Here is a 26,562-nt window from a genome sequence, read left to right on the forward strand (position 1 = left end):
GTCTATACATATAACCTAGGTTTTCCTGGAGGGTGGTTGCAAAGTGGGTGTCAGGGAGCATACCTCAGAAATTGTGTCTGTGATTTTTTCATATTCTGATTATTCACCATTAAACATTCTTTATGAGTTTTGTAGGGGTATAGTATATAGTTTATTTATACAATGAATAGTCCCCATGTGCACATTGTTTATAAATAGCGTTCAAAGTGTGTTATCACACTGCAATGTCTACTGGCAGGAAAAGTTGATATATATTGTGGTTGTAGTATTTCCAGAGGCTGGCTTTGGTTTCCCTTTAAGGAATTAACTTATTTCCAGTGCATTCTTCAGAGTTGATAAACCATTGCCTAAAACAGAAAAAAATGCAGTATCTGCAGAAAGCTGTAGTGCATCTAAATGACATTGATAGACCATTGCCTAATACAGAAAAAATACAGTTTGTGCACAAAACTCTAGTAATACTGAACATGGTACCATGACTTGATTTCTGCCACTGGGATTCATTAACTCCTACACTAAGTGTACGCCATTCTGTGTGAACAGACAAGGCAAATTTAATTCACACTTGCTTCCCCACAATTTTAGTTTTCTTAACTGATTTTCTTCCACCTTAAATATTGAGGAGGACTCATAAAGGCTACCACAAAGTGTAGACTACATACACAGTGTAATGTTTCTGAGTGACTAGAGAACACAAGAACATATGATGGGATGTTCTTGAATACAGCTTGTGTTCATTTAGTGTAGGCATTAACTGTTTAAGCCTTTCTGTTTAGTGGTTTATTCACAACAGTGAAACAGTCTTTCATTTTTATTTAAGCTGTCGTTCATTTTTAAATTTTATTTTTGAAACAGTTAATTTATTTATTTATTTATTTATTTATTTTACATTTGTTGACTGTGATAGTCCAACTGGATGCATGTCCATTTTCAGCGGAGGCCCGGGGAGAAAAGCACCACATGAAGACAATGTACAAGACAGAAATCTTGACCATATACAATACAGATAACGTCAGACAGGTAAAGCATTTCAAATACAGGAATATTTATATAGCACTGTTACAGTAACATACCAACATACCCGACTAAGTTTAAAATTTTGAGTAAAAGGATTAATAAAACATTTTTTTTTTTTTTTTAGGGTAACATTGTTTAATTGTTTATAAAGTTTACCAAACCTTAGGAGGTGAGCTATTACAGTAGGAATTAATAGAGAATATCAGAGCATCTGAAATAGTATGTTAAAGATAGAATGTAAAGAATGGTCCTGCTAGGGGAGAAAGTGTCAGTCAGGATTTGTGCATGGGCAAAGCCATTGGGCTTTAAGGAACATTCTTAATTGTTTCTTGAAAAGTGGGGTAGAAGAAAGGGTTGTTAGTTCAGTTGGAAGAGTGTTCCAAGAGTTACCAATAGTTTGAGAACAAGCTATCTCCAGATTTGTTGTTGGACTTTAGGGTAGCTACTAGTATCTTATTAGTTGATCGAAGGGTTGTTAGATCTTTATATGGGCAGATGAGGGTAGAGAGTGTGAATGTATCTGTGGGATGGTATAAGATCTTGTGTATAGTAGTAAGTTGCTGTAAAAGAATCTGGCTTTGCAATTCCAGCCATCCTAGCAATTTAAGATTTTAGCAGTGGTGGGTTTGAAAAGGGTCACCAGTGGCAAATCTAGCTATGTTATAAAAGGCTGTTTCCAACTTATGAAGATTATTTTTGGATAAGTTGGTATAGATTGGGGATGCATAGGCAAGGGTGGAGATTAAGTGAATTTGGGCAATAGCAGTCCTAGCTAGAGGTGTGAGATAGGGTTTAAGTCTGTAGAAGAAACCAAGTTTTTTATTGACTGATTTAATAGTTAGGTTGATATGTGTGTCAAAGTTTAGATTATGATCAATTGTTACACCTAAAAGTTTGGTGGTGGTGTCCGGTGTTATTACAGTACCATTATTAGATAAAATTGTGAAGTTGATAGCAGGAGACTTCTGAGTGGGAGAGAATAGTACCAATTTAGTTTTTTTATGGTTAAGAGACAGCGTTGATGGAACCAGTTTTCAACTAAGGTAAATACTGCTTGGGTACTCGAATGAAGTCCAGCAGGTGAGGAGGCTGAACATATTAATGTCGAGTCATTGGCATATTGTATGCAGGTGGTTTGTGGAAGGGAGATTTTCAAATCATTTATGAAAATAGTGAAGAGGAGGGGTCCCAGAGAGTTATAGGTAGAAGAGTAGATAGTTTATTTTCCCAGAGGACTGCTTGTTGTCTATTTCCTAGATAGGACTTGAACCAATTAATTGTCTGGGTATCTAGTGAAAATGATTTGAGTGAGTTTAACAGTAATTGATGATTAACCATATCAAATGCTTTTGAGAGGTCAATAAAGAGGGCTGAGGACAGTAAGCTGTTACAATTTTTATTAATGCAGTCAGAAAAGGATAGTAGAGCAGTATAGTACTATGGAAAGGCCTAAAACCATGTTGGCAGTCAACTAGCAGGTGGTTTTGAAGAAGATGATCAAGTAGCTGACGATGAATACATCTCTCCATAATTTTTGCTAAGGGGGAAAGTAGGGCTATGGGGAGGAAGTTTGAGAGTTCATTTGATTTCCCACCCTTATGCAGTGGGATAATATGAGACTTTCCAGAGGGATGGGATGGAACTTTCTGTAATGGGTCTGTTAATTAAGATGGAAACACGGTAGGCAAGCACTCCAGCTGACATTTGAAGGTATTCAGCTGGGAGGAGGTCAGCTGATGGAGTGCATGGTTTAAGCATAAGAAGTAGGGAGTGTATGAGAGATGTTGGGACAGGCTGCAGTTGTAATACTTGGAGTAGGGTGGTTGGCAAGGATGAGTCAGTGGTGGTAATAGTTGGTAAGGTATTTGGTAAAGATTGAACAGTTTCTGAAAAAAAAATTGTTAAAAATATCAGCAATTTGGTTGGGAGAATTATGAGTCAAGTTAGAGGGGGTAGGTGTTTTTGCTTGTCCACGATGGAGTAATTTATTTAATCCTGACCAGAATTTTTGTGGGTTTAGATATTGGGTTTGTTGGAATTTAAGGTAATAGTTCTTTTTATCGAGGAATATTGATTTTTTTACTGGCATTCCTGAGCTGTCTAAAGTTTAAATGATCAATAGGGTCTTTGGTAGTGCTCCATATATTCCAGATTTTATTTCTCAGTCTCATTTTTGCCTTGTCTCATTTGAGAGCCAGGGAGCAGGTTTGTTCCTAATTTTAATAGCACGATAGGAGGCATGGTGCTCACGGATTTTTAGGAATGTATTGTTAAGAAAAGAGACTGCTTCATTGAGAGGTAGATATTTTAGGGGTGACCAATTGCAGGCTTTTAGCTCTGCTTGAAAGTTACCTAGGTTCAGGTTCTTTTTGTTCTGGGTGGTTCTAAAGTTTAGTTGAGTGGGAATGGTGATCTTTTGTCTAGTTATAAAGGTAAGAGAGTGGTCACTAATATCATCAGGAAGTATGCCTATTTTGTAAGATTGGGGGTTATTGTTGACTAGTATCCATTCTAAGGTAGTTTGTTTGTTGCTGGGTTTATGGGTTCTGGTAGGGTCGGTGATAGTTTGATAGAAGCCATAGAGATTAATGTGAGATGTAGGTTTGTCAGAAATACAAATTCTTGTGGGAATGATGTGGAAAGCCAGTTAAGGATATTTTCAAGAGTACTTATGTTGTTGCCTGGGGGGATGTAAGAGCAAATTATGTATATAGATTTATTAGCATTAATTTGGAGCTTAGATATTAAGATTTTAGCATTGCTAGGTGAGGGAGGTTGAGTGTTTAGTGAGGTTGCCTGTAGTTCAGATTTAAATAATATCGCAACCCCCCACCCTTTTTGTTAGGACGGTCAGTTCTAAGGATGTTATTACCTGGAGGGATGATATCATTGTCTTTAGTAACTGGTTTGAGCCAGGTTTCTGTGAGACATAGGATGTCAACGGAATGTAAGTCTAGTAGGGCATGAAGTTGGGTAATTTTGTTATTTAAACTAGGAATATTGAGGTGGGCAATTAGAAGAGAGTTCGAGGAAGAAGAGGGTGTATGGGAAATAGAGGTGAAGGAAGAATGGGATTCAGGGAAAGTATTACCAGGCCCTGGGTTTCGGTGAATGTCGCCGTGTAGTAGTAGATACTGAGGATTGTGTGGAAGTTTTGCTAGTTTACATAAAATAGGGTCTATTTTTCTGGTTTGGAAATACTTAATATGGTTTAATCTGAGAAACTGTGGGAGAAGGTAGGCTGATGAGGATGTAATGTTACCGTAGGTTTGTGAAGCTGATAGATAGAAAGGGGAAGTTTGTTTAAAGGAGTGTTGAAATTGAAAGGAGTTTAGGTATTCATAGCCTGTGAGGCTATGAGATAGAAGTAGAGTGGAAAGAATTATGGGCAAGAGGAGGAAATTAGAGAGTTTTAGTAAGCCAGGGGTTGACATAATGAGAGAATGTGGGAATGTAAGTAATGAGAAAATAAGGGGTTATAGAAGGGCAAATATGAGGTGGGTTTGTTTAAGGAGGAAAGTATAGATAGTGGAAGGTGTGAGTAAATTAGTAACAGATGGTTGAGTATGTAACAAGATATGTCGAGCTATTGGTTGATGTAGGGTGGGGGGTGTGGCTTCTAGCAGTATAAGGATAGGTGCCTGAGGGTGGGTGGGAATTGGAGGTAGGGTAGGGGAGTGGAGTGAGCCCGCAGGGCAAATGGAGCGGGCAAGAGCAGTAAGGTAAGTTCAGCCAAAAGACAATCAGCTGTCTTTCGCATTTGGCATAATACAGACGTAACTAAAGTGAAAACTGAGGAGCAGAGTATATAAGCTTATCAGATATGTGTAGATGATTTAGTAAAGTGAGAGTGAGGTTCTCATGCAGAAAGGGGAATTAGAATTGTACTGAAATGCCAAAGAATGGGTGTAGGGCCCGAGGGATAGTTAGTTTTAATGCTAGAATATAGTGTATGTATAGACTTTCACCTAGTGGTCAGGGGAGTATTAGCAGCTGGGGGAGTAGGTAAAAAGCTATTCCAAAGGGATAAGATATAGGATGAGGGGACAAAAGGGTGGTGGAAGAAGTGGCTTTGGGTCTGCAGTAGGCTACTAAATCTCACACCGGAGGGTTAACAAGCAGTTATAGGCACTACAGAAAGGTAGTAAAAAGGTATTTTGCAACATACAAGTACAAAAACTTTAGGAGTACAAGCTTTATGAAGACAGGCAAGGAGTCAGCTTCAGGGGCATCTTCAGGTTAGCAGGAGGTTATTCTTTAACTTTGCAGCAAGGAGGGAAACACCAGGATGCACTTAAATGTACAAAAACTTTAGGAGTATGATGGTGCCTTTCTACATCAGGCTTTTTGATATCTCTGTAATTAAGCAGAAGTGGGTGGGGAGGTGTGCAGGTTCAATATGAGGGAAGGGATAGACACAAAGTAATGCAAGGTTGAGTCAGAAAAACTGGACTAAGCCAGCTGCTAAAAAGAAAATAGGAAAACCAAGCTAAGTTAGTTGCAGGTCAGTGTGGTGCAGTATTTACCTAATAACTACAAATGTTATACTACTAATCTAGTACAGATTGGTGAAAAGGACCACCACTTCTGCAGGGAATAAACAAAAGAAGTATGGGCTGCAGGTACATAGGTAAACTTTTTCCAAGAGAAAGTAGTTTTAAGTAATTGACCTAAGAGTCATATAGGAAGAGACAAATGGGGGGGGGGACCAGTAGTGTGCACGCGTACAGTGAAAGGGGAAACAGTCTTCAGTTTGGAGGACAAATTAAATACAATACAACTCTGACATACACTAGTGTAGCTGAAAGCACTTTAGTGTTCCTCTGACATAGGGTCTCACAGTGCAGGGCAACGAGACAGCCTTGGGTTGATTGGAGGTTGGCCAAGACACAGGATGTAACTTTTGCTGAGGGGAACTAGTGTAACTGAAAGCACTTTAGTGTTCCACTGACGCAGGGTCTCACAGTGCAGGGCAACGAGTCAGCCTTGGGTTGATTGGAGGTTGGCCAAGACACAGGATGTAACTTTTGCTGAGGGGAACTAGTGTAGCTGAAAGCACTTTAGTGTTCCACCGACGCAGAGTCTCACAGTGCAGGGCAACAAGACAGCCTTGGGTTGATTAAAGGTTGGCCAAGACACAGGATGTAACTTTTGCTGAAGGGAATGCGAGCACACTACTGGGGATTCTTATGAAGCATAAGATCACAGACTATGCACAAAATTTAATAATGTGATTTACTGCAGCTTAACTCCAGTCATTCTTCATTCTAGTATGAATGAAGCTTCTGTTTCAGTTATATTTTGAACTACAGGGTATTTTACAGAATTAATCACCACTTGTTCTCAAGTGTGCTTGTGTGCTTGAGTGGCCTGATCCTGACCCTGTGTGGTAGTTCAGAGTTTACCAACAATGGTAAATTCTGTTTTTTTTTCCCAAGCTTCTAATTTGTTGTTTTGTTTTGTCCATGCAAAGTTAGATATTGCTAAAGCATATGTTACTGTGCCTTACTAAATATCACTAGTGTCATAAATAATTGTAATGTAATGAATTCATTACAGGCTGTACTTGTAAACAACTATGAGATAGAACTCAGGGGGTTGTGACAAAAGGTTTTCCACTTACTAATAGCTAGTAATGTACCGCAGTTATTTGCATTAGGGTTTTGGTTATCTTCTATGTTTGTTTTATCACTAAACTTGGGCTCAGATACATGAGTATCCAAAACTGCAGATGACTGAAAAAGCACGAGTAAAGTTTCCAAACTGATAGTTGCAGTTTGTATTCAAGACATGTCAAATAACTGTATGTCATATCTGATATTCAAAAAAAATGATTTAATATGGAAAAATGAAAAGGAGTAAATATGCTACATTGTACATATAAGTTAGTAGCTAAATTCTTAATATAATGGACATATATAAATATAAAGTAGTACTTGTTTTAACACCTTAACCTTTGATATTCACATAATTAGTTGAAAATGCTGCAACATCTTTCCAAGTACTAGAAAATATTAACTGTAGGTGAAATAAAGTTATTTTTCAGCTTATTTAAGTGATTTAACTGATGTACATACAGAATATTGTATACTCATGTGACTATGTCACAGGAAATAATTTAGCTGACAATACATTCATAACTATTATGCCAAACAAATTAGTGGCACAACTGATCAGAGGTACTCAAGACAGATAAATATAATTTTTGTACTACATTTCAAATAGTTAAAAAAGTTAACTTATGAATTGCATTTACATCAACCTATAATTCTTTATTGTTTGGAGAACTTGCACATTAATAAAGGGTTATATATTTCTTTATATGATCTCAAGACAACATTTAAATAGCATGAATGAACAACAGTTATAATGCTATACATATATAATCTCAAAACTGGATTGTAACAGATAAGAAATGCTTCCTGGAATTCATAAAGAATCATGAACCATGTAAGGATACATATGTCAGGGATGGTTCTATAAATATTCCTGCTAGTTTACAATGTTTCTAAGATGCCCATATATTGGAATCAAACACTGCTGCCTTGGAATATGACCAGCACTAACCATATCCAAATAAGCTTCAAAGTGAGCACCTAAAGAGCAGGGTTATGAACACTGTCTCTACAAGAATTCATTCACCACAATGTCAGCTCAGTGTGTTTCACTGTTGCATTACCAAAAGCAGCTGTATCTTGGCTAACTCTGCTTTGCATTTATGCACACACATACACACACACACACACACACACACACAGACACACACACACACACACACACACACACACACACACACACACACACACACCTTATCTCCTTTGCTTACTCTTTCTTGTCAAAGACTGTGTTACCTTATTTACAACTAGAATGCTCTGGTTATCTAAGCAACTATGCTTTGGGTTGAGTTATTTGGAACAGGAAACAAGGGAAGTGTTTGTATTTTTTTTGTGTGTGTGTGTGTGTGTGTGTGTGTGTGTGTGTGTGAAAATTGCATTTTCAAAGCTTTGCTGCATTTCTACAGAAAAACAGCTATTTGATATGTACAGCTTTGTCACATTTTACATATTTGCTGCATCTTTTCTAATAAAACAATTGCAGGTTTTATGCAACTTTTTCACATTATATTGTTGCTGCATTTTTACTGAAAATTTGTGGGTATTATACAGTTTTTCACATATCTTCCCTTTTTTTGTGTTTCAAGTGAACTTTCTCGAGATAGCAGAAGACTCGTAGCCTGAGTTGATGATACATTTAATTTACTTTCACTACCTACTCCACTCTCTAGACAGACAATCTGCTCTTGCATTTTTGGAACCACTCATGTACTAGATTGTCTTACTTTAGCACTGTAGTCCCAAGCTCTATCTGAGAAGCTTATCACTCTGTCTACTGGCCATATGCAATGACTTTAAGGGACAGTGATTTGTAACCATTATGAATGTTCTACCTTACAGGTATGACAGAAGATTTTACAGCCCACACCTGTACTATGATCAGTCGAAAAGTGGACTGCTGATCTATAGGACAGCAAGGAGAGGTATCTGTGAGGCATGAAAATGAGTGAATAACCAAATCTTAGGCATATAGTACCATTAGTTAGTGATTCAAGGAATTTGTAAGAAGAGAGAATAAGTCTACCCTATGTCAAGGGATCAATCAGTGAGGAGAGGGGCAGGCATAGAGTTTCAAGATTAGAAAGGGTCTTACTTGATGCATATGAAAGGATCTGAAGAGGTGGGGTTGAGAATGCAGGGACATTAAATTGAGCTGAGATAAAGCCAATTATGATCAATAAAATGACTGAGGTGAAACTGAATGTCACTAATGCCAGGTGATGACATGAGGGGGGAGTAGGAAGACCGTTGGAAGGAAATATCATTGGAGCAGAAGGGGAAAAAGGAGTGCATATAGCAGAAATTGGGTTGAAAAAAATATGCCATTTTGAGGTGAGGAGGAGCCAGAAATGTGGAGTTTACCAAGTAAAATGGATCAAGGTGGTGGTGAGACTATAATAAAGCAAGTACTATTTCCATGGGTAATGGATAGCATCACGGAAGAAATTTATATATAGTTACGATAGTTTTTAGGTTGACAAAGAGGGGAAGCAATGTAAATAAGGTGCTTTGGTGACAGACACAGAGAAAGCACACAGTGTGGATAGTGGAAAGAGAAATAACCTAACACATTATACAAGATCGGCAAAAATGGGATAGTAAAACATATAAGATATTCTTACCGTGGATCTCTTTAAAGAATGAGGGAAGGACATATTTAGTAGATTGAAAGGATAAAATGATCACTAATTTATTATCTTGGAATGTAAATGGTTTGGTAGAAACAAAGAAGGCAGAGAATGCAGAAGAACTAACTGGGGATTTCTTAGATCTACCCTGGGAGATATGAACTTTCCAGAAAACTGGATAGAGATGATGTTTCACATTTATGTAGCTGCAGAGACAGAAATAAAATCTAAGGGAAAGCTCTCAGGAAGATACAGATAAGGAGAGGCACTAGGCAAGGTTATTATTTGATATTATATATATATATGTATATATATATATATATATATATATATATATATATATATATATATAAAGATATGGAAGAAAAATAACACTATTTATAGATGATAATTCATACTATACGTGCCTAGCCCAGATTCAGGTGTGGAGTATATTTGGTAGGTTAAGGATTGCCTGGCTAACAAGAAATAAAATCAATGGAATGAAATGAAAACAAAATCAATAAGTATAAATTGTGTGCCCTCCTTTGATATAGTGCAAGAATTTCCATTTTTGTAAAGGCATCAAAAGATGAGGTACTTGAGTATATGGATGAAACCTAAAGTTGAACAGGCAACAGAGGAAATGAGAGAGAAGATAAGGTAGAAGCAATATTATTACTGTGTTAAAGAAATGGAAAATGCCGTCTATGGCCAGTGAAATTATTTAAAGTTATTAGTGATGAAAATGTTAATAATACCTTTGATTTTATATGCAGGAAAGGCATACTGTTACACCTCAGGGCTGAACTTTCAGAAGAGAAAAACAAAAGAGATGACAGAATTTTACTGGAAGTTTAAAAGGGCAAGAGTGACATGGGAGAAATTGATGTTGCCACATGAAATGGGAGGGATTGGGATTCTAAACTTATATGAATATTATACAGTGACACAAGTTAGAATATTTTACCTCATGCAAGGTGATTCTTACTAAACAAAATGGATGAGTATGATCCTGTCGAAGTTGCTATTAAAGGAAAATGAAGACAAGAAGAGAATGTGGGAGTTAATGAGGAGGGGGAGGAGTGTCATTGGGTGTTAATATAATGGTTAAGGTGTTTGACTCACAGACACAAGGTACAGTGTTTGATTCTCATCTTTGGGAAGAAAAATGGCTTGGCTTAGAATGGCCTATTAAGAAAGCTAGCCTGGTAATTAGCTATGAACTCATGAAACCATAAATCTAAGGAAAAAGGAAAGTGAAAATTTTGGGGGTAGGGTTTGGCACAATGGTTAAAGTGCTTACCTTACAGACACAAGATACAGGGTTTGATTCTCAAATGGGATAATTGGCTAGGCTTAAAATGACCTGCAAGGGCAGTTAGCCTGGTATGAACCAATTAACTATACGTATATTATATATATATATATATATACACATATATATATATATATATATATATATATATATATATATATATATATATATATATATATATAAAATCATCAGCCCCTTTTTTTCCCATTTTTTCTACATGGGGTCGGGTTATTGTGTTAACTGTCACCAACTATCTCGATTCAGTGCCACACTCCTGCCTTCTTCAACACTCATGCCTGACTGTCGCAGATCTTCTTTCACACAATCCATCCACCTCTTTGCTGGACATCCTTGCTTCCTTTTACTTTCTTCCTGTCTGTCCCAAATCTTACTCACCAGATGGTCTTCTGCTTTTCTACACATGCCCAAACCACCATAATCTGTTCTCTTTGTTATGTTCTGCAACTGGAGCTACTTTGGCTTCCTCATTTCTTCACCTGTCCTGCAATGTGCATCCTACCACCTTTCACAGGCACTTCATTTCCATCACCTCTGGCTTCTTCAGCTGTTCTGCCTTTACTGCCCAGGTTTCTGTACCATACAGTAGTACTGGTCGCACCACTGTCTTGTACACCTTACTTTTCAGCTTCTTAGGCATTCTTCTGTCATAGACTACATCTGATACTCTATGCCAATGGGGTGCAGCCCCTCTGATTCTAGCTTTGACCTCTTCATTCAGACTTCTCTTCTCCTCAACTACCCCCTCCCAGATACTTTAAGCTGTTTACCTGTTCCACTATCTTCCCTTCTATCTTTATTCTCAGCTTATTCTGATTTCCCCAATTTGCTGCCATTATCACCATCTTATCTGTGCTTAGCTTCATCCTATCTACCTTCAGATTTGCATTCCATTCTCCTATCCTTTGCTGATGTTCTAGCTCAGAGACTGCCTGCACTGCCACATCATCTGCATACAGCAGCTTTGTTGATCTGTCCCCTCCAACTTGTTTGCTAATGTAGCCCATCACCAGTATGAACAGCAGTGGGCTCAGAGTTGAACCTTGATGTACTCCCACTGGGAACCCCTCTGTGAGGCTGAACACTGTTCATACTTGAGTCATTGGGTCCTTGTACAAAGCCTGCACTAATTCTATCAATGTTTCTGGGACTTCAAACCACCGCAGTACTGCACAGATCAGCTTTCTTGGGACCTTGTCATATGTTTTCTCCAAGTCTAGGAATGGTCAGTTGGACTCTCTCCTTATCAATAGCTTCTTCTCAAGTATCTGGCTCAATGCAAACATCGGGTCAATTGTGCTGCATCCTGATCTGAATCCAAACTGCGCATCTCCCATCTTACATTCTACTACTCGGCATATCCATTTATCAGTCACCCTTTCCAGAACTTTCATGCAATGTAGTAGGAGTTTGATGCCTCTGTACTCTCCACAGTTGTGGCTATCCCCTTTGTTCTTGTAAACTAACATTAGTATGGTTATTCTTCGGTCATCTGGGATACTGCTTTCTCTCCACACTGCTATGAGTACCCTCAGGAGCCATTTCTCCCCTATCTCACCAAGCATCTTTATCATATCTGCTGTCACCTCATCTGAGCCTGCTGCTTTCCCTGACTTCATCTTCCTTAGTGCTGTTCTTACTTCTAGGGTGGGCTCCTCTTCTTCTCTCATCATAGGCTATTTCTGGGGCAGTACAGCTTCTGTGGGGTTTTCTTCATTCAGAAGCTGCTGGAAATACTCCTTCCATCTGCCTTTGCTCCCCTCTGGACAAGAAAAGGAAATATATGCGCACATGTGTGTGTGTGTGTTTTATATATATATATATATATATATATATATATATATATATATATATATATATATATATCTGTTTATATGTGTGTGTGTGTGTGTTTATATATATATATATATATACACACACACACACACACACACACACACACACACACACACACACACACACACACACACACACACATATTAAAGTTGAGTTTGGCAATTAACAAATGCCAAGAGCATCACAAACTGGAAGGAATGGATATATCTGATAAACATGGGAAAACAGAGTGACTTGAGAGCAAGGGCAGGTATTAGAAAGAGACTGGGCTAAAAAAGGAAATGAAACAAAGTTATGTGAGGCTATGATGGAGGATGAAAAGATGTGGGAATAGAATAAAGTGAAGCACAAAATAAGTTCATAGGTTCATGGGTGTTTACTAGGATAACAACCACAAGGGCCTTTTTAAGCCTAGCCATGCATCCCAAATCTCTGACAAATTCTGATACCCTTGATGAGTGTAAGCATGGGTTTGGGAGGTGAAACATTTACAACAAGTGGCCTGGGAGATGAACTATTTACAGGCTGCCTGTGTCCATTAGAGACATAGGTGCCAAACTAGGGATGAATTTCCTGTTCCCCATCCAGTTGTCCAAGTTGCACTTGAATTGGGTTAGGGAGGAGCTCTGCTTCACATGGATGGGGTGCCAGTTTCAGAGAAGGGATAGCCTCTGGGCTATATACCTGTCTCTCCAGCAGGTCCTATTTATATCACAGGTAAGGTTTAAGTTTTTAGAACAGGTTATTCTGGTGATGTTTGTTTTGTGGATATGCAGGAGGTGCATCAGAGTGGGGTGTGACAATGCCTTGTATGCTAGACATAGCTCTCCCCTCAACAGCCTGTCAGAGACAGAATACAGAGATAGGACCTTGAGGTCGTCTGCATAGGACACGTTACTTATGCCCTGTATTCTTTTATTGAGAAACCTCTGTGGCCATTCCAATTGTTGGATATGTCTGGTTAAGTACATACTAAAGGGGGCATTGTATTCCAGGAGAGGTCTGATGAATGCCGAATACAGTGCAGCAATGACTTCCATGGACCTAAATGCCATACCTTTGTTTGTAAGTTGTGCAACATAGAATGATTTCCTCAATACTGTAGACATATGATGGTCAAAGGCTAGATTACTGCCTATGTGTGTCTCCAAGTCCCTGACTACTGGGTCAGCTCTTAGGGGTGTGTTGTTAACAAGATAACTACTAGGGGTGGATGACGTCCTGAAGGATACTATTATGCATCTCTTGACATTTAGTTTTAGTCCATGACTCTGACACCAATTGTTTGTCTGTGTCAGCCCTTCCTGGAGAACATTTGCATTAGTGGGTGATTCAATGACAGCTCCTTACTTGCGATCATCTGCAGATTTAGTCAGTCAGAGGCCACTGACATTGGCCTTGACTTCAGAGAAATTCCCAGGATTGATCCCTGAGGGACTCTGCTTGTGACTGGCCTCTTTGTACAGGTGGACTCCCCAATTCTAACTTCCTGGGTACTGTCTGTGAGCTCGCTGGCTATCCACCAGCACCAGGTGACATAAGGGAATGGCATATATTGGATTAAAGTTGAAAATGAAGGAAAAGTTGAGGGATAAGGAGAATTTAAGAAATAAGCTACAGAAAGCAGAGAGCAGAATTAATGGAAAAGTCAAGAAATTAAATTCCAACAAGAAAAGGAAATCTAGCAGTGGATTAAAGCATTAGTTGATTAAGGGCAGAAACAAAGTGAAAGAATGAGGGCAGATTAGAGTATAAGAGCAGACGAACCCAGGATGAGGGATGAATGGAAGGAATTGTGTATTATGCTTAGATATGCAAAGAAATTGAGGCAATTTAGAATTTTATATGGAAATACCTACATAGGTGCTTTTATATGCCAGACAAACTGCATATTTACCCAGGGGCAAGTGGTCTTTGCTGGAGGTGTGAGGAGCAAGTAATGGGGTCCTGAGAGCATGTTTCTGGGAATACAGGAAATATGGGTAGTAAAAACAGGACTTCCAGAATTTACAGGGAAAGAGACAGGTAAGAAGCATATGCTCACTAAAGAGATGATGCTACTGAGGTGGATAATTGTGAAATAGACAAAGGATGTGAAAGCAATAGTCTGATATTATTGACAGCCAAGTAGGAAACTGAAATTTAGGGAAACTCCACATATAATAAAATTTAAGAAAATATTTAGTGAATTACAAAAGTAGAGTAGAGTGAGAAGAAAGTGAGAAAATGAAAGTTGTTAAGGAAAAAATGGACTAGATAGAATGAAAGCAAGGTGGAAACCATGGATGAGGGAAAGGAATAAAGGGATCCAGACATGAAGGTAAATAGGAATATGAGAAAGATTAGAAATGCAGGAGGGGGGTTGGTTTTGTACATAGAAACTGAAGCTACGGTATATATAACAATAAAGAAATTCATGATAGGACTTTACCTTGCTGTATAAAATATGGAATGTGTAATGATAAAGTTCAACTAAATTTGAATAGAGTATTTGGGGAGTACATCAAGAAAAGTAGTGGCAGAAAATGGAAGCTTGGGATCTGAATATATACCGCTTGTTTTAAAGTGTAAGGATCAATGCAATAGATGGGGAGATAGAAATATTTAATGCATGGACCAAACAAATGAAACATGTATAAGATTACAAGCAATCTCCAGTACTGGGCAACCTGCTATTAGAAGTTATAATTCTGCGCTACAGAAATAAATGGTCAGCCACTGCAGAAAAATAAAAAAGTGCCACCATGCACGTGGATTGTACAGGATATTACATAAGATAAACTGGTTGAAAATAAAGCATTGTTAATATGAAAAAAGAACTGAAAAAGTGAGGAACAATATAGGCTGCATAAGACAGCCTTCCACCATGTATGCCTGCACCTTACTAGGGCGGATGCAATAACCTCGATTCGTCACAGAAAAGATAAACACTACTTGGAAACTACCAATCAAGAAATAGAAATCAACAGGTATGTAAACCCACATCTTTTGATTTACTGTATCAGCAACTCAAGCTGAAGAAGATTTTTCCCTTCTAATGCCTAGAAATTATTCTGCAAAATAATTAATGTGTAATACTTTTCAGAAAAATATTCCCTGAAAGTTTCTCACTTGACATTTGGGGCTTTAACAGATTTTAATGAAGTTTATCATCTTGTAGAGTAGAAAATTATGATAAATGTGAAGTTGGTTTGTCCTTACTTCCTATATAAAAACTGGCATATGTATGTGTGTGAGCTTTCCATTTTTAACTTGTCATGAACATTATTGCATAGTAAGAGATACTCTGTGGTATTGTTTTCTGAAAAAAAGTGAGGTAAGTCATTCCATCTTGTCCAACAGACATTTTGCAGAAGAAAATCCTTAAAGGAAATTAGGGTTTAAACTTTAGTTCAGATTTGAAAGTATTTTATAGACAACGCTAAAGCAGCAAATGCTGAACAAGCGTGGGCTGTTTACTCAAAAGGTTTTTATTTGTTTTTCTTGTTTGGAGAGCAGGGGCACTTACAGAAGGCTACCATGCTATTTTATGGTAGAGCTGAAAGTTAAGAGCAATGTTTTCTACATTCAGCTTATATCAGAAGAAACAATAGAAAAAAGATATTCTGCACTTCGTCTGTGCTGATTCTGTCCTACTTCTGTCATAGCCCTCTATTAAGTGATCAGCTACAAGAAGATATCAATTTCAGTTTAAAGCAGATCCACTGCATTTAATATTGTGATTTTTAGCTTACCTTACATTTAATAGCCTTTTTATTGCCATATCTTTTCTTGAAAAGCTCATGCATTTGTATATCATTTACTGGAAGCCTTTTAGACTTATGAGTCCTCATCACATCACTCATGGCAGTCCACCACTGGGTCCTATTAAATTGTTGGTAGAAGGTCTCAAGTTCTATAGAGATCACGTAATAACTGAAATAACAAAAGTACTGCTGTCAGAGTGTGAACATTATTGCCCTTTTATTCACTAGGGAATAATTAACAAACATAAAAATGCCTGTCTAATTCAACATTGAGCAACATGACTGAACTGATCCATAATCCTTTCCTTGTCTTTTGCCATGTATTTTTCTAAGAAATACAGCCTAGAAAAACTGTTTTGTTAGATCAATGAAGCATGTTTGCTTTAACTTATTTATAATGCTTCACCAATGAAGCATTCTGAACATAAACCCAGCTCCAAATATGTTTTGGGAAAGTGGCAAAGGAACACAATGATTAGTCTGCAATGAATAAACGAAAGCTATACTATATCTATATAAAACAGGTACCAGTGAAGTAGAGCTAGATGTTTATTTGCATGCAAATAACTGGATTCATGTCGAGTCAAGATAGTTTTCAGCCAACAGAAAAAAAATGACAACTGTTTGCCAAAAGCAGCTTTGCCAAATAACTCAAGTTTTATTTTTGCAGGGAAGGGGGCAAGCCCTGCTGCCTCCCATGTGGGGGGACACCCTCATCACCCCATGGGCTTATATATACCCAGTCTGAGGTCACACAACAGGCCAGAACAAAGCAAACTACACTGTTGTCGAAAGTAATTTCGATAAACAACAATCGTTATTTTTGTGTTTGCCAAAATTATGTTCAATGACACAACATGCTCCCCAAATAATAATATCACTCAATTAAGCAAGAAATCAAAATAACTTATCCGTATCTGCTAACAACGCACAGTAAAGTCCCAAAATAAATATGTAAATTTGACTTAAAGTTAAACTACTACTGTATTTAATGTAGAATAATTTATTAAGAATTTAATCACTCTCTGCATACCATATGAATGTCTCCTACACCTGACATTCCTTCTAGCTTTCTAGTACATAATCATTGATTTTTTTTTCTGTTTTAGGCATGTGACTTTTATGAGGGATCCACTAGGTACTACTACATTCCAAACATGAGCTAACAAGATTACTTCAGGACTTCCCTTCTTCTTTCCCCCTGCCTCTGGGTGGTCAAGCTCACCTCTTTCTACTACTCCATATAGTTCATTCATTCCTCCAGACGGTAAGAGCTAAGAATCAGAGAACAGAGACATTCCCCATAAGAGCCTGGGGGGGGGGGTCTGAACCTTTAAGACCCTAACCACTCTTTACATGCCCACAACCATCCCAGGGTTTGTTGTGCAAAGGGCATCCGTGAAGCTATGTCACTTACATCCATGGTTGATGTAACCCCTCAAGACTGCTTTGCCCTTCCCTCTTGAAGTTAATGCTCTTGTTGAATCTCTAGTCTCTACCAAGGATTATGCAATAGGAATGAGTCCATGGATATGTGTCCTACCTTCATCCCTGAAGAGAGGTGAGATGACAAGGCCACATTACTCCTACCTTCATCTCATACCAGATCCAGCAGTGCCCAGGCTACTATTTGAACTTTGCTCACTTGGGCGACAGCCAGGACTTTATCCCTCTATGCCAAGAGAGCTGGCTACTTTAGGGATTCATAGTGTTGCACATTTTGATCAATTGTTTTAAAAACAAATTGTTCGTAATTGTTCTTGAAGATCAAATGACAAATTATTGTGAATAATGATTTCCAAGCCCTTTAGTTTACTGGCACTTTCCGTACCATGCATCATTGCCTTAGTCTTACTAACTCTAATACTTAAGTTGTTAATTGAACCCATTGGTCTGCAGCATTCAGACTTTTCTAAAGGTTGTCTTGATCTTTGATGATGGTTAAATTTTTTTCAGTTTTCAGATTATCAATGTAAATGTCACAGATGGCAGAGGTAGCAGGCATGAAGCCTGTGGGGTATTCATTGAAAAGAAACAGGCTTAACACTCATGTTTGTGGAATATCCTTGTTCAGACCTAACCTTTACTGCTTTTTTATTTTATTGGACTTAGTGCATCAGATACAAAACACGTATCGACATTGTTATTAAATGTAATGAATATTATAACAAGCCCGATTAACGTCTAATTACATAAAGTATCACTGTACATGAGAATTCAACATAAACTGCACCAAACCATATGACCTTCTTTAATGTGTTAACATTATTTTACTAAAAACTGATGGAAGGTTACATTTGTTAATTACTGTGACACTTGCTGCGGCAAGTCTGTTCAGGGGAATGTTAATATATTTTTCCATAATTTTTCCACATTTAAAACTAAACTAACTGACCTATAGTCATTAACTACTGACCTGCAAACCCACCCCCCAGTCTTTAAATTTACATGTCTTTCTTCTAGTTCCTCACAGGATTATCATTCTTCATGAATTTGTCTAATGGCATACTTGAGGGCTCCCTATAATGCTTCTCAGTTGCTTTAAGACCTTATTACATATGCTACCAGATCCAATAGCTTTTTTAATTGGGTCCCTATTAAATTGCTGAACATTTCAAAGTTCGAATGTCATATGGTCGACACCATATGATCGAAATTTGAAAAGTTCGAAGGTGAAAGGCAATGGCTCCATATGCACAGAATGGGAAAATTTCCCTTTTCTGCACTGAAGTGCAGTCTCAGAGTTGGTATATTTAAGTAGGGGGGGTGTGGGCTTGCCCCCCTGCTCAGAGTGTTAAGGTAAGTTTTTTTTTTTCCTTAATTTTTATTATATATTCTAGGTTTCAAGTTTTGCTCATATATTGTCGAACATATGAGGTTCAAAATTTTGAAGCTTTGAATATATAATATAGATCTTTTTTAATCTACAGAGCTACCAGCTGATCTAGTAGTTCGTATTTCAGATTTGGAATTTCTAAGTTCTTTTCTTCAAGTTTGTAAGCTTTTGTAAAATTTGTAAATCTGTGTAAGCTTTTGCAATTTTTTGTCATTTTTTTGTAAGTTTTGTAAGTATTTCTAAGTTTTTGTAAATTTTAATAAACTTGTGTAAGTTTGTAACTGGAGCTTTTCTCCCAGGGCTTCTGCTGAAAATGGACATGTGTCCAGTCGGACTTTCCCAGTTAACAAATGTAAAATAAATAAATAATAAAAATATCATTGCATAGTACTCTAGAGGCTGCAGTCACCATGTCTTATAGCAAAGATTCATTACACCTAAGCATTTTTACACATAACTATTCTACAAAAAGTCATTGTCCAGATTTAGCTGATTAGCTGTCATAGCAAAGGACAAATAGAAAACATATATCTTCCAAGCAGTGTGTGCTCAAACTATTTAAGTCTCATTCTAAACAGTGCCCTTCATTATAATACAGCTAGCAACTGTCACAATTCTGATAATGTCCCTAGCTTGCCGCCAGAAAAGGAAAGCCTGCCTTTTTATCTCTTTGTGTAAACCTGTTTTTTAGTTCATTAAACATGAATACTGGTCAGACCAAAAGTTCTTTCCTTTTTAAAACTGCACTGGACCATTTGCTACAACTCTTATTCCCATGTATATGTGCAGCAGAATAAATGTGTATTGCTTTCAGTGGCAATTTTTATGTTCTTTAACACCTTTATTAAGTTAGCACGTAAGACATAAGCAAAGATACATTAACAGAAAATAAAACAAACAATATTAACATTTTTCCATTTGCACACATTATACATTACATTACATGTTTTCTTTCTTTATAAGAACTGCCTTTTATTCCAACATTACATAAAGCCTGCCTTCCCTTAAACCTCACTCCTTCTCCTAAACATTATTCTGCATGTATTGTTCCCACAAATGCCATTTATTTCTAAGTAATTTGCTCCTTCCCTTTTCTAAAGATCAGTCTTCCAGTTGTTGTATCTCTTTTACAATATTCAATATTTAAAATACAGTTGGTTTAGGTTTTATTTTCCATTATCTGGTAAATGATTTTTTTTGACAGCAAGCAGAATTAAACTTAATAAAGCATTACTATGTCTAGGCATTTTAGATTCAGTGTCCAACTCAAAAGAATAATTTCCTTAGTTATAACCATTTGCTTCCCCAATATTTCTGACAGTGTGCTCTGTAGGGAATTTTTAAAATGTGCCAAATCATTACTCTCCCAAAAACATGTTTTCAGTTACCTCTTTCTTCCCCATCACACCTCCAACAGTTGCTATCTTCCTGTGGAAAAATTCTTTGACGTTGGCTTGGGGTATAAAAATACCCATGCAAACACTTCCAAGTGAAGAGCCTAAACCTTCTGGATGTTATAGGAAAAAATACATATGTCTTCCTGTTGTTACCATGTAAATTGCTTTCCCAGGCTATCTTCACAATCTTTTCTAATCTCTTCTGATTGATTCTTATGGTCATCATGCAATATTTTGTATATCCTACTAATTATTCCCGTTTTAACAGCAGCTTATGTTCTGGATTCGACTAAAAGCTCTAACAGAGCAGGACTTTTACTTAGGATTTCCTCATCCCTTTTACTTTGTCAGTACTCTGATAATTCCTGGGAAGGAAGGTGGTCTCTAACCTGCAGTCCAAACTTCTTGACCTCATCCCACACTATTACTTTTCCCTCTTAAGTTACTTGCTTCTGATACCTTGGCTCCTTTGTCAGTTTTCTCCAGTAACTTTCAACTCCCTCTTTTCCTTTTTCTGTACCTCTACTTGCAGTCATCCTTATTGGCAAAGTCTCCTTTATGAATACAATATTCTGTCTGTTATTATTCTCCTTAAGGATCTGCATCCAAAATCCCACTCTGTCCTTATTTCTTGAGCCTCCCCTACCCCCAGCTTTATTATCCTTTTCCATTTTAAATCATAATCCTCTGCTCTGTTTCTGTTATGTATATGAGCCTTAACAGTGTACCTCTAAAATATCTCTTCAATCCAGGTAATCTTAAACAACCTTGTTCTATTAGGAAAACCAATTTATCCCACTTAAGTCTTGTCCTCTTTCCTTCTGAAATAAATTCCAACTCTTTATTAATTATTGTCCATACCATCTCCTCTGGTTGAAAAAAAATATGCCTGACCTATGTATAAAATTAAAGGGACTATAAACATTTTCATCACTTGTACCTTACTATCTGTATCCATAAACAACAACTTTGAGTTTTACAGTTTTTGTATTATCTTTTATTTAGTCTCTTCCCACATATCCTTAGCTGCCACAAGAGATGCATTATTAATTTGTACACCTAAATATTTCATATCATCATATTCCTCTAAAAATGGGTATAACTGAACCAAGATGTGATTGTATATAACTTACTGTTGTAACTTTTGTCTTATCTTCCTTAATTTTATATCTTGAAAACACTTGAAACGGTCTCAAAATGTTCCATAACAGTGAGATGTCCTTTTCTGGATTTATCATGTTCAAAATAATATCTGCAAATAAAACTAACTTTTCTTGATTACCATATCGATTATATCCTTGAATTTGTGAGTCCCTGATTTTCTTTGCCAATGGATCTAAATGTAAAGTGTATAACAAAGGAGAACAAGGGCACCTCTGCCTGGTTCCACTATTTAAACACAACTTATCGGAAAGGAACTCTCCCACTTTAATTCTTATCTTTGATCCTTCAGATATCCTTCTAATTAAACTTATTACATCAGGTAATGGAAATGCTTTCATTACCCTACTCATAAAATCCCATCTTACTCTGTTGAATGCTTTCTCTGCATCAAGACTCACCAACAACAGTAGCATCTTCTTACATTCTGCTTCCCTATGGATCATCATAGTTCTATCAATGTTGTCAAATGTTTGCCTCCCCTCCATAAAACCACACTGATCCATATCTATCAATTTTGGCAACACCTTTGCCATCCTTTTAGCTAGTACAGACATAAACCCTTTACAATTATGGTTTAAAATTGTAATGGGTCTGTATGAGGCTGGGTCTGACAGGTCTTTACCCTCTTTGGGTAATAAGACCACCACAACTTTATTCCAAGGTGCCAAGGTAGCTAAGCACTTTCATCCCACTATTCGGGACTTCTTTTCCAGGTCTCCTGTAAGCCCTTCTCTCCCTGGAGAGTGCAGACATCTGTGTAGTAATGGAAACATGGTTTAAAGTTGGGGAGAGTACCTCAGCAGTGCTAAGTTATAATGCCTTTCACATCTTTATACCAGCTACTGCACAGGAGGGAACTAAAAGTGGAGAAGTCTCAGTCTATATTAAAAACAACCTCACATCTAGACTAGTGAAAGTGCATGACCCACTGGAACTCGTACATGTGCAACTCACCATAATCAGGGTCTCATACTATATCCTTGCAACCAATAGGTTCTCCTCCATGTTCCAGAGAACTCATATTACCTGTCTCAATGTACTAGATCTCTTACCATTTAACTCAATATGATCTTCATAGGGGATCTCAACAAACCTTCTGTAGATTGTGAATCCTACACCATTTCTAATGCACAAGCCCGGTGATTCCTATACTTCATTACTACCAACATCCTAGAACAATTGCTCCATTCTCCAACCAGGGATACAAACATCATTGAATTTGTACTCATGAACATGGGTGAGTGATGTTCCTCACCCAATGCAATATCTTCACTCGTCAGATCTGACCATAAGGCAGTATTGCTTGAAACAAAAATTAACTCCAAAGACCCAGCGAAACCAAAAACCTTTAGGAACTATTCCATGGCTACTCTCTCTCTACTAAGCAACACCTTGACTGAATTTCAAGCATGCCCAAACTCAGTAAATACCATGACATATGCTGAACTATTTGCAAAATCTCTGTACAGCCATATTGATAACTGTATAGAATGAGCTGTACCCACTCATATTAAGAATAAGACAAGCTCAAAAAACAAGCCACCCTGGTGGAATCACAATATCAGTTAGTTATACAACAAAAGAAGAAATATCTTGGCTAAGCATGGGAGGAACAAAGCCCAACATACTAAAAGCCCCCTGACCAATCTAAACAGGCAACTAAGAGGGCTAATTAATGCTTCAAAGGCTACATTTGAAGAAAAAATAGCTTATCAGGCAAAGGAAAACCACAAAGCTTTTTATAGCTATAAAGAAGCAAAGGTGCGAATGACCAAAAAATCCTCACTCTGCAGTTCAAATAGGTATTCAGCAAGTGCAAATGCTAAAAAATGTAATAGCAGCTTGAACAGTAGCTTAAAAGAAATCCTCGTCAAGTAACAAGCAGGTGCCAGCAAAAAAGCTTTTTCCAGCGAACCAACTCCAAGCAACAGCGCTTTTTTGCCCGTTCAAAGCGGCTTTTTTTCAATAACTAGTTTGAACAATTAATTAATTATGTAATACTTATTTGAACTGCAGAGTGAGGATTTTTTGGTCATTCGCACCTTTGCTTCTTGGTATCTTTTTTGTTGCTTTTTGGTTTATTGGCTTTTTATAGCTATGCCCGTAACCTCAAGGGGAATATGCAACAATGTGCAGAACTTATTGTAAATGGCATCACCCACACTGAACTGGAGGCCATTGCCAACCTTTTGGCTGCCAGGTTCAATTAAAATTTCTACCCCCAACTCCCCCCGATAGTCTAAAGGAAATACTGCATATCACAATTCCCCCAACCATTACTAATGAACAAGTCATCAATGCACTTTCCAAGGCCAAAAACACTTCATCGATGGGCCCTGATAACATCTCGGGATCCTTACTAAATAGCATGAAACATGACCTCTCTGGTCCACTTGAATCACTTTTCAAATGGAGCCTAAAGTCAGGTTCTGTGCGCAAGGAATAGAAAATGACTACAGTCATTCCCCTGCACAAGGAGGTCCAACCATTGATCCAGGTAACTACAGGCCCATAGGTCTGACCAGCCTCATTTGTAAGGCAATGGAAAATGTAATCATGGACATGATAAAGGAGAACATAGGTAACCTGCAAATGCTGGACCCATCACAGTTCAGTTTTGTTAAAGAAAGGTCATGCCAATGAAATCTGGTGGACTTGTTTGAGAGGGTCACCAAAGCAATGGATGAGGGCAAGATTGTACACAAAGCTTACCTCAACCTGGTCAATGCTTTTGATGCAATACCCCACTCAGGCATTATAGGTAAGCTCACTAATTTAGGTATAAACCCTTTTATCACCCACTGGATAGCCAACTGGCTCACTGATAGGACCCAGGAGGTCAAAATAGGTGAGGCCACCTCCACCAAGAGGCCAGTCACTAGCAGAATCCCCCAGGGCTCGATATTGGGCCTGCTCCTTTTTGTCATCTATTTCTCTGAAGTGGAAGCAAGTGCTGAAGGTTTATGGCTGACTAAGTTTGCAGATAATTGCAAGCTGTGGATTATCATCGACTCTCCTGCAGACACTAACATTCTTCAATAAGGCCTGTCTCTGACCAGCAAATGGTGCCAAAAGCCATGGTCTGAAACTCAATGCTAAAAAAATGCATAATTGTACTCTTTGGGAAGTCAGTCATCTCAGCTAATTACCTCATTGATAATACACCACCTAAGAGTTGACCCAGTGGCCAAGGAACGGGGTTCACACATAGACAATAGCCTTACCTTTGACCACCACATGGCCACAGTGGTGAGGAAATCCTTTTATGTTTTGCAACTTATAAGTAAGAGCATGGCATCTAGGTGCAGCCAGGTCATTACCCCATTGTACTCTGCCCTTATCAGACCAATCATAGAGTTCAATGCTCCCATCTGTACGCACCTGACCAGGCATATGTAGCAACAAGAGTGACCTCAGACATTCCTTACAAAAAGAATACAAGGTGTAACAAATCAGCCTTATGCAGAGTGCCATAAAGCCCTTTCCCTCTACTCAGTCTTTCATACACTGCTGAGGGGTAATCTATGTCTGGCTTACAAGGCATCTGCAAACCCCGCACTTATGAATCACCTGCATACTTGTAAGTCAAATAAAAAATGGCTTTTATTTAATTTGTTTTACTTTGGTACAACTTAGTATTCTGCTTTTTGTTTTGTATACTTGTAAGTCACAGTACAAAAAATCCAAGGTCTATGGACCTGAATTTTGTCTTTGACTTTAAAAGAACATGCTGGAGAGACAGATGTGTCCCAGAGACTGCCCCTTCTATGGAACAGTCTTCCCATCCATGTGAAGCTGAGTTCATCTATTAACCAATTTAAGTGCAACCTAGACCAGTGGATGGGGAGTAAGATATTTACACCGGGCCTTGCAACCATGTCCCTTATGGACAGAGGTAGCTTATAAATGCCTTGCCCTCAATGCCCTATTTGGATACAGGACATCATTATTCTTTTGGGAAAACTTGGCTAGGCTTAGAAAGGTCCTCCAGGTTATTAGCCTAGTAACAATCTATGAATCTATGAATCATATCGGCATCCAAGGAACTCTGGGACAAAGCTGGTGTGGCTTGTAAAGACCATGGTGGTCGTTAACCTAGTATAAACCTATGAACCTATGAAATGTACTACCCTTATGGTTGTTGTTGTTCTTCTTTTGGCTTTTCCTGGTTAGGGGTCACCACAACAGAAGTCCGGTCCGCTAATGATTGGTAGTAGATTTTTTTACGGGTGCCGAGGTGCCAGTTTGACTCCCAACCTTCAATGAAGGCACGCCCATTCTACGCATGTCTTTCGAACACTACTTGATCACAGGGAGAACATGCAGACTCCACACAGGCGCTCCAGCCAAGAATCGAACGGGAGAACCTCTTGCTGTGAGGCAACAATGCTACCGCTGCACCACCGTGGCTTTGCACTAAATGCACTACCCTTATGGTAATTTAATATATATCATTACTAAATGTTGGCAGTATTAACAATAACTGGATCACATCTGAAGCCTAAGTTTTATCATAGCTAAAGGACAATGTCAAGTTCCTTTCAAACAACTATAGCTGTTATTATGATCCTAGACAAGACTGTTGCTCTGGTGGGAGAAGGAAATAATGCTGCAAAGCAAAGATTTCAACTTCTAAACCCCACTCTAGCAATAAATTAGAACTCCTCAAGTGACTGTGGAATAAACTGACTTCTTGTCCCAACATCTTTGGCTCAAGAAACAGTCTGTCCAACAATCATCTATATTCCATCCCCCTCCTCAATCAACATTATGGAGCAATGTCATCAGGCAATCCACAATCACTACCAAAGAATACCTTGTACTACTTTAACCTTAAGTTAGACTGGCTTGGCCACACCAAGCAGACACTTGAGAGAAAGTAGTTGTGCAAGTGAACTTACTATAACAGTATATGTCTAAATGATTAATTCTGGAGTAGTCTTAGCTATATTGGTTATATTTAGCCAAGGATATAACAGCCAGCAAAGCTTCCAAAGCTTCAGGGTACC

The 26,562-nt window shown here is 38.1% G+C and overlaps 1 protein-coding gene across 1 annotated transcript in view; it reads right to left on the bottom strand.

Annotated features, from left to right (window-relative positions):
* The window catches only part of LOC122802354 (ankyrin and armadillo repeat-containing protein-like), a 1,115,117-nt gene that overhangs the window by 741,032 nt on the left and 347,523 nt on the right, over nucleotides 1-26,562 (bottom strand). Inside the window, exon 8 of the mRNA XM_044071991.1 lies at nucleotides 16,145-16,325. Coding sequence (XP_043927926.1) covers nucleotides 16,145-16,325 — 181 coding nt within the window. The remainder of the gene's footprint in view (nucleotides 1-16,144; nucleotides 16,326-26,562) is intronic.

This window comes from Protopterus annectens, chromosome 5.part0, assembly GCF_019279795.1.
Source record: "Protopterus annectens isolate FY-2018-M chromosome 5.part0, PAN1.0, whole genome shotgun sequence".
Lineage (NCBI taxonomy): Eukaryota > Metazoa > Chordata > Ceratodontiformes > Protopteridae > Protopterus > Protopterus annectens.